Source organism: Emiliania huxleyi (genome assembly GCF_000372725.1).
Source record: "Emiliania huxleyi CCMP1516 chromosome Unknown EMIHUscaffold_144, whole genome shotgun sequence".
NCBI lineage: Eukaryota > Haptophyta > Isochrysidales > Noelaerhabdaceae > Emiliania > Emiliania huxleyi.
Window position 1 is genome coordinate 135,275 of NW_005201154.1, and position 8,902 is coordinate 144,176.

General features: G+C 67.2%; 3 protein-coding genes across 3 annotated transcripts in view; all 3 read left to right on the plus strand.

Annotated features, from left to right (window-relative positions):
- Positions 1-849, plus strand: part of EMIHUDRAFT_228113 (hypothetical protein) — a gene marked incomplete at both ends in the record, with an annotated part of 2,552 nt that extends 1,703 nt beyond the window's left edge. The window contains one exon of the mRNA XM_005787218.1: positions 814-849. Within this exon, the coding sequence (XP_005787275.1) occupies positions 814-849 (36 nt within the window). The remainder of the gene's footprint in view (positions 1-813) is intronic.
- Positions 850-2,325: 1,476 nt separating this feature from the next.
- Positions 2,326-3,702, plus strand: EMIHUDRAFT_228114 (hypothetical protein; the record flags this gene model as incomplete). Its single annotated transcript, XM_005787219.1, has 3 exons — positions 2,326-2,838; positions 2,980-3,075; positions 3,208-3,702. 3 exons carry the CDS (start codon positions 2,326-2,328, stop codon positions 3,700-3,702), a joined length of 1,104 nt encoding a protein of 367 aa, XP_005787276.1.
- A 3,376-nt stretch (positions 3,703-7,078) lies between these two features.
- EMIHUDRAFT_228116 (hypothetical protein) overlaps positions 7,079-8,902 on the plus strand; it is a gene marked incomplete at both ends in the record, with an annotated part of 3,681 nt that continues 1,857 nt past the window's right edge. Inside the window, 4 exons of the mRNA XM_005787220.1 lie at positions 7,079-7,227; positions 7,299-7,412; positions 7,536-7,629; positions 8,073-8,159. Of these exons, the coding sequence (XP_005787277.1) occupies positions 7,079-7,227; positions 7,299-7,412; positions 7,536-7,629; positions 8,073-8,159 (444 nt within the window). The remainder of the gene's footprint in view (positions 7,228-7,298; positions 7,413-7,535; positions 7,630-8,072; positions 8,160-8,902) is intronic.

The window sequence follows — 8,902 nt, forward strand, 5'->3', positions numbered from 1 at the left end:
GGTCGTGGCCGAGGACCGCCATGTACCGAGGTTTTTTTTTTCCATAAATTGTATCTCCCCGAGTTGTTTGTTTTTTTGGTTCTGGCACAGTTTTTCTCCCGAAAAAAAAATGGGGGGGGGAAACGGGGGGGGGGGTGTTTTGTGTCGGAGCCCCCCCCCAAAGGGGTTTTTTCCCCCCCCCCCCCTGAAAAGGTGGGTCTCCCCCCGAATTGGGAAGTCCCCTTTGGCATCGGGTTGGTGGAATTTATGGCCCGAGGGGGGGGGCTTTTTCCACCCCTCTTTCCCCGGGGGGGAGTTTTTGCGCGCAGATCAACCACCCGACCGCTGGCCCTTTTCCCTGGTTTTTCTTCGCCTTTGACTGGGGGGGGGCCCCCCCCCCCCCCCCCCGCGCCGCGCGCCTCTTCCCACAGGCGTCCCTCCCGTCGCGCACGCCTCCGGAGGCCCGCTGCTCGACATCGTCAAGCCGCGCGGAGAGGCTGCCGAGCCGTAGCCGAGATTCAGCCGTGATACCCGAGATGTGCCCCGAGATGCAGCCCAGATGCAGCCCCAGATGCAGCCCCAGATGCAGCCCCAGATGCAGCCCCAGATGCAGCCGGAGAGGGGCGGAGAGGGAGGGGCCGCCCCGCAGCCAGCCCAACAGGAACCCCCCCTCCCCGCGGCAAGGTTGGGCTGCTCGCGGCGACAGAACGCGAGTACACCGAGGCCCTCGCGCAGCTGACGCTCGCGCCGCGCGCCGCGCAGCGCCGCGCCGCCATGGCGGCCGCGGCGCGCGAGTCGGTGGCGACCCGCTTCTCCGACGAAGCCTTTGCGCAGGCCTTCTGCGCGGAGGCTGGCCGGCTGTTGGCCTGAGGCTGCCGTGGCTCGCTGCTGCTGCGCCACCGGTGCACGCACCGGCGCACCGGCCGCACCGGCAAGACCCCCCAAAGCTTGCCAAGTCGCGAGTGCAATGCCGCCCTCGCGCTCGTGTGGGTGTTTTTTTATCAAATTGATCATCTCGACGCCCCCCTTCCCGCACAGCGCTACGTCGTACGTGGTGTTCGCCCTTCCCATTGGCCCCCATGTGCAAAACGCCACACCCTTTGTGGCTTTGCATCTGGAGCTGCCTTCGCGAGATTCATGCGAGGACGGCGAGCCCCCCCCCGCCCACCCACCCAGGACAGGCTCATTGACAACCTGCTCTGCTCCCCCTTCGCTCACTGCCCCAGCCCCCACGCCTCGATCTTCTTGGGCAGCAGCTGGTTCTGCTGGTCGCCGTGGCCCAGCTTGCCATGGTATCCATGGCCCCAGCTCCAGACACCGCCGTCGGCGGTGATGGCGAGGCTGTGCGCGGGTCGGCGGTGATGGCGAAGCTGTCGTGCGCTCCAGCCGACACGGCGACGACGCGCCGGGCAGTCAAGGCCTCAATCTTCTTCGGCAGCAGCTGGTTCTGCTGGTCACGTGGCCCAGCTTGCCATCCTCGCCATCGCCCCAGCTCCAGACAGCGCCGTCGGCGGTGATGGCGAAGCTGTCGTGCGCTCCAGCCGAGACAGCGACGACGCGCCGCCCAGCAAAGGCCTCGACCTTCCTCGGCAGCAGCTGGCCCTGCTCGTCGCCGTGGCCCAGCCTGCCAAAGCTTCCATGGCCCCAGCTCCAGACAGCGCCGTCGGCGGTGAAGGCGAGGCTGTGGCCGCCTCCAGCCGACACACTCACGGCGCACTCGTCACCCAGCGTCGACGGGAGGCGGGTCAGCGTGTTGAGCCGGGTCACGCCCTCGCCGTGGCCGAGGAGCCCTGGCGTCCAGTCCTCGGCCTTCCCACACGACGACAGCCGCCCCTCGCCGTCGATGAAGAGGCTGTGCCGAGCGCCTCCCGCAGCCCTTGCCGGCGCGTTGGACTCGCGCAAGAGCGCGGCAAAGCACAGCCAGCGCACGGCGCAGCCCTCGCCCTCTGGTTGCGCCGGCAGCTCGAAGCCGCGCTCTTGCGCCCACAAGCGGATGCCCTCCTCCGCAAGCGAGGCGTGGAAGAGGAGCGAGACGGCCGCGACGCGAGCGATGTCGATGGGGCTGTCGAAGCGAGAGAGGGCGCGCTCGAGGAGCTCCCTGGGGAGGTCGAGGAGGCGGGCGGGCGGCGGCGCGTCCGGCGAGGGGGCGGCGGTGGAGGAGGAGGCGAGGCGGCGCGAGCGGCGGGTGGACATACACACACATACAAGGGAAAACGATCACTTCGCGCGCCGGCGTTGCGGGCAGTAACGACCTTCTTCTTGGCCCCGAGCGGGCTGCCGCCTCTAATGCAGAGCGAGTTCGACACCGCCGCCCGCGCCGCCGTCGCCGCCGCGCTGCGCGGCGAGATGAGCCTCCTCTCTGCGATTGGCGAGCTCGCATCGTTGGCGCGGGTGCTCGAGGCTCCGCTCCCGGAGGTGCTTTCTGCGCTCAGCTTCGCTGGCCGGGCCATGCCCCTGGCGTCGGCCAGCGAGACGGACCTCTGCGAGCTGCTCGCCTCCTTGCGAGGCCTCCCTCTCTGCCTTGCAGACACGGGCGAGGGCGCGCTCCACGCTCTACGCCATTCCCTCGAGCGGCGCGTCGCCGAGTCGGTCGAGGACGGCGGGCAGGCGCTGGAGCTGGCGGCGCTGTGCACGCTGATGCCGCGCTGGGCACAGGCTCTGCCGCAGACTGGCGCGCACCGCGCCAAGCAGCTGCGCGCCGTCGCCGAGAACCTCTGCGCCATCCACCGCTCTGCTGTGCCGCCACTTTGCCGGCTGGCGGCACTCACCTCTCTGACCCCAGTCGCGCTTCTGGACGTGGGCAGCGGGCCGGCGCCGGCCGTTGTCTTCGACCACATGCTCTCCACCCTCGAGCGGGCGGTGCTGCACGCGGAGGGGAGGGCGGGTGCGAAGAGGGCGGAGGCGTCGGAGGAGGAGGCGGCGGTGAGGGAGGAGGCGGCGGGGGAGGGGGCGCTCGAGGCGGCTGTCGCAGCGGCCGAGGCTCAAGCTGCCGCCCTCGAGGAGGCGCAGCGCGGCGGCTCGGCCGGCGGCTCTGCCCTCGAGGAGGCCGCTGCCGGGGGAGGTGGGGCGCAGCGCCGTGCCGCGCTCAAGTCGTTTGTCCACCTGTACATCGGGGAGGGGGTCGGGGAGGGGGTCGGGGAGGGGGTCGGGGAGGGGGTCGGGGAGGGGGGCGGGGAGGGGGGCGGGGAGGCGCTGGAGGCCCTGGAGGGAGAGTACGCGGGAGGACAGGAGGGGTGCGGCGCGGGAGCGGAGGCCGCGGACGCGGACCCGCCGTGCGAGGGAGAGATGGGCAGGTTGGCGTGCGAGGGAGAGATGGGCAGGTTGGCGTGCGAGGAGCCCTCCATCGGCACCGACACCGCCGCCACAAACGCTGGTGCGGGCACGGCTGCCGATCCGAGGGCAGCGACGCCCACCGAGCTGTGCGCTGCGCTCGGCGTCGCGCGGCTGGTGCGGGCCGGCTCCCTCCCTCAAGGAGCCGAGGCGCGGCTCCTCTCCCTCGTCGCAACTTGCTCGCGCGAGGGCGCCGCGGGCGCGCAGGCGCCTGCCTCCGTCGCCGCCCTAATCCTCGCCGCCCTCATCGGCCCGCCGTGGGCCCGTCTCGCCAAGGCGCGCCCCGCCTGTCTCGCGCCGGTCGTCTCGGCGCTCGAGAGAAGCGTCGCCGCCAAGATCAACGGCGAGCACCCGACAGAGCTGCAGCTGGTCGCCGCAAAGTGTCTGGAGTGAAGCCCTCCCACAAACAATGTGTGCTCATCCACAGTGAGACGATGAGATCTCATCTGCATACCAAAACTGTTCTGAGTTAGAGCTAATCTGAGTCGTTGCTTTCGCCGGGACGCGCGCGGCCCGCCAGACCCACGCACGCGCAATGCGCAGGTTGCCGTGCGGGCAGCGCGGCGGCGGCGGGCGGGCCGCGTGAAAAGCTCGCCCGGGGCCGCACGTGAGAGAGGCGAAACTGAATCTGACATCTCTGCTGCTGGGGGGTAGTCGGGTAGAGGGGTAGTCTCACCTCTCACGTTGCCGCAGTAGGGGCACAGCGTGGCGTGGGCGGCGCCTTTGCCGCCCTCTCGTTTAATGCCCCCCCCCCCCCCCGCGCACACACACCCCACGTGACGATAGAGCCGTACCTCAGCTGTCTCAACTGCAGCCCACAAAGGATGCCTCGCCGTCGAAGCGTCGCAAGACCTCGCCTCGCTGCTTCCCGGCCATCATGTGCGCCCACAACCACAGCGAGTTGTCGAGGCCGTTCTTCAGCGCCGCCATTTTTGAGCCTTGCGTCAGCCCCGCCGAGTCCGTTAGTCTCCGCAGCAACCGCTCCGCGGGGTCACTGTCGAGAAGCAGTTGCCGCCGCCGCCCTGTGACGTCCGCGTCGTGCTCTGAGAACCGCTTCTCGTAGCGTACGCCCGCCGTCTCCTCCGCCAAGTGGTCCGGCACGCCCATCCGGCGAGCGAGATGGACGTACATATCGTCGAGGCACTCGGTGAAGCCGACGACCCAGGAGAAGCCTTGCAGCTGCCGCCCGTCGGAGAGCTCGTACCTCGAGGACAGCAGCGCCTGCTTGGCTAGCTCGAGGTGCGCAGGGTTGAGCATCACGTCCGGGTGCGGCAGGGACGACAGGGCCCCGACCAGCGCGTTGTTAACCCGCAGGCCCTGCTTGGGCCTGCCGGACCTGCGCATCGCCTGCGAATCGCGCTCGAGGAAGAGGAGCAGCGACTCGTCGTCCCATCGTGGCGTCTCGGGCATCGGAATCATGCCGAGTGTGCAGCGCCGGCTTCCGTCATTCACGACGACCGGTGGCTGCAGCGTGCAGTGCGCCCAGTGAGACATCGCACGCGACTTGCCGTCCCTCAGCGCCGTCACAAAGACGATTTTCGGCTCCGGGGATATATGCCACGGCGTGAGCGCCTTCTGCATGTTGGCACCGCGCAGCGCAATGGCATCTAGCCCCGCGTGCTCCTCTCGCTTCATGCCTTCAATCTCGGCCACGACCGGCCACGAGAGCTCCGTGTCCAGCATCGTGTTGACGCAAGCGCGGGTCCCTCGCAATTCCCACGGCTCAAGGCCCTCCGGCATGGCGCCCATAGTGGGGCCGCAAAGCATGTTTGTCAGCGCAAACGAGAGCGAGGTCCCGCCCGTCTTTGCGACGTGCAAGTGCTCCCACAGGATATGAGCCGACGCGGGCCGGCAGACGCCATCTCCCGCACAGACGTACTCTGGCGGAATCGGTGCGCTGGTAGGGCGCGGGCTGTTGAAGTAGGCGGGCTGGGGGGCATCCGTGGTGTTGCCCTTGAATAGCTCCTCGTCGATGCGGCTGAGCGGGCTCTCCTCCCGCCGCTGCGTGATGATCGGCGGCCACAGGCTGTACGAGTCGCGTACCGCCGCCGACTCGATCGCCTCCGCCACCTTTGCATCGACAGTGTTGTCGAGGGGCACCAGCTTGCGGACCAAGGTCGAACTTGCCTGAGGCGCGAGGGTCGAGCGGTTCCTGAGTCCGCTGTCCTGCTCCGACTCGCTGCTCGCATGCTAACGCGCCTCGCGGGTGGTTGCGTAGCCATGCAGGCACTTTGGCGAGAAGGAGGGCAGGTAGACCAGGCCCCTCTCGCCTTTGATGAACTGTTCCTGCGCAAGCGGGAATTCATAGCAGTACCCGAGGAAGAGCATTTTCCACGGCGCCGGTGCATGAACCTGGGCGGGCAGGGTGGGGAGGCGATTAGGTAGAGGCTATAGAGCCAGTAATGGCGTTGTATGTATGTAAAGATGTAACACATCTACAGCATGAGCCAGCGAATTGTAGACGATCCGGCTCGTGAAGACATGCTCGCCCTTGTACCTCCACCTTGTTGACAGGGTGGCGTCATCCTCGAAGACGACGCCGATGCTGAAGGGCGACTCGAGGAAGACATGGTGTGCACGGAGATGCGACAGACCCACGGCTCCGCGTGTGGTGGTGAAGGTCTGGTACCAGCGGCCAGTGAAGTTGTTGACCCATGACCATTTGATGCTACCGTTCTGGATGCACGCTGCGAGGACGTCGGGCTTCTCAAGCTCTGCGCTCTGCACCGCCGGCACGATCACTTGTCTCGTGGGCGGAAGCTTCAGCTCGTCTGTGAGGAAGGCGCGCACCTGCTCGAGAATGGCAAGTCAGACGGGGGCTGCGTTTAACCATTGCCGAAGCGCTGCACTTACCTGCTCGTACCGCTCCGGCATCGTCACGACAAAGGCACCGGCCTGACGCGAGGAGGGTGACGTGCCCGCTAGTGTGCGTGCGGCTCGCTGGTCTTATCGTCGGCATCTACCGGCAAGCTCACATTGATCCGTTCAAATGCATTGGCGACCGTCTCTATCTCGGGTCCGCCATTCAGAGCATCGTCTGCGACTGCCAGGCGCGTGGCCGCGACGATCATGCACGCATTTGAGAAGAGATAACTCCACTGACGCGACATCAGCGCGGTTGAGTGGTGCCGGCGCAACACCCTACCCAGGACTCGTTCCCCGGCGCGCTGTTGGTGCATGTTGCACTTTGTGACATATATCATGGACTGGAGGATTGAGCGCGCGCAAGTATGTTTTGAGCACTGGATAGGGCCGATTCCGCATGGTACGGGAACCCTGATCGTCTCGCCCTCCCTCACTGGTGTAGTATGTTTGAGTGAGTAGCAAGTCTCATTTACTATTGCAAAATGCCTCATTCGCAACTACAGCGTGTGCCCCGGCGTCGACAGCGCGCGCGAAGACGTGTGTGCAATAACTCTCATCCGTGAAGAGAGCGCAAGGGGTTGCAATGGGCAGGGGGGTACTCGTACGTTCACCTCTCGTAAACAGCTAAACAAAAGGGGCACGGGATTTTCTTCTCTTTTGCGCCAGTCAGTGTTTAGTCGTGTGTGTCTTGTTGTCGGCTTTCAAACCCACGTCAAAGGCTCGGAGGTCGAGAACCGCGGGGACATGGCAAGGGCTCGCAGTGCGTCAGCCGGTCAGCCATCTCGGCACGCCCTTACCACTGGCCCACTTCGCGCCCCCGCAGGCGGGCTGGGTGCGCAAGGTGAGGAGCAACTTGAACCGCTTCGCCGCGCTCGGCCTCAAGCTCACCCTCTCGGAGATCGACATGCGTGTGCGCGACTGGCCCGAGGAAAGCAGAGCAACACGGCAGCGCATCGCCTACCGCGCGCTGCTCGCCGTCGCGCTGTCGCACCCGGCGATGGAGGGGATCACCTTTTGGGGCTTCACCGACAAGTACTCCTGGATCCACTACCGGTGCCGCCCCTCTGCCGTCGCCAGACACCAGCCCGCTCCAAGACACTCTCGGACGCAATGCCACCCTCAAGGTTCGGCGCCGACGAGCCGCTGCTCCTCGACAACGAGTACGGCCTCAAGCCGGCGTATATGGGCTGCAGCGACGGCGCGCTCGACGCGCTGCTCGCCGTTCGGTGCTTTGACGGGTGCGCACAACAACTTTGGCGCGGGATACACGAGACATGCAGCGACCCGAGGTGCCAGGGCTGCGCGGCTTGCTCGCCTCCCTCCGCGCCCTCCACTCCTCCGCCGCCCACACCCCCTCCGAGTACCTCGCCGCGCTGGGTCGTCACCTATATCGGATGCTTCGTCAACGAGGGCGCGCGGCCGTGCCCGGGGCTGCCACCAGGAACACCATGGCGGGTGTGCCGCCTCCCGCCGTTGGGCCGAGGACAGCGCCATTGCCGCCGAGCCGGGGTGTCCTAGCTTGTTTTTCCCGAGTTCTTTTGAAGTACCTGGCGCTAGTGATGAATAAAACGTACCCCTAGCTAGCTTCCGCTCAAAAAAGAATTTTACCCCCCGAACGGTGCACGCCCCCGGGCCACTGCTGTGAGTGCCCCAGAGTCCCACCCGCCACAGCCTTACCTGCTGGTCCACGCACTCCCGGGCTCACGGAGGGGCGATGGCGGCGTCGCCGCACGCGTGAGGGCGGCGCGAGAGCGCTGTCGTTGGGGCCGTAGGTGATGAGCGCGCTCCGCGTGGCGACGACTTGCCTACGAGGCTGACGGCGTACAGAAAGGTACTCCCCTGAGCGGCGCCGCCGGGTAGTCGTGAAGTCACAGCCCTGCACCTCGGCCGGCGGCTAGTGCGAGCGCGAGTGGTGCTACGTCGACCGGCGGCTCTACACGGGCGCGAGTGGTGCTGCACCCGGCTGGTGGGCTAACCGGTGGGCAGTGCCCTCGCCGCCGCCACCCTCGCCTCCCTCGCCGCCACCACCCTCGCCTCCGCCGCCCTCGCCACCCCCACTTGCCGCCGCCTCCGAACTCTCCTCTGCCGCATAGTCCACCGCCACCCTCAAGGCCGCCGCCGCCGTCTCCGCCGCCCAGACCTCCACCTCAAAGCCCGCCGTTACCCTTGGCGCGACAGCCCTCTCCGCCGCTCAGCTCACCTCCGCCCCCAGCCCTACTCCACCCTCGCCGCGACAGCCATCTCCGCCGCCACACAGCCCGCCGCCGCCCTGGCTGCCGCCAGCCGCGCCGCCGTCGCCCTCGCCGCCGCCCTCGCCGCCTCCACACCCGCCACCACCTCAGAGTCCTCTGCCGCCCTTGCCGCCCCCGGCGAGCACACCGCCACCCAGCCACCTTCACCGAGTCTGCGGCCGCCGCCGCCGCCGCCGCCGCCGCCGCCTCCTTTGCCACCGCCGTCTCCGCCGCCGTCTCGCCGCCACAGCTTCCACCGCCCCCCGCTCCCCTTCGGTGGTTAGGGTCGACGCCGGTGGTAGTTCCCCACTCCCGCGATGCCGTGGATGTAGTATCTATTTTCTGCACGGCCTCTTACTTAAGTCCTCGGGTTCCACATGCAACCTTCTAGGCTATTGCCTTCGAGTCCTTAGGAAGCGACCTATTTCTCTCCCTGGGATTTTCGGATCCAATAGTATACCCCTCTCCCCGGGACTGCCTCTTTTTTGAATTTCTCA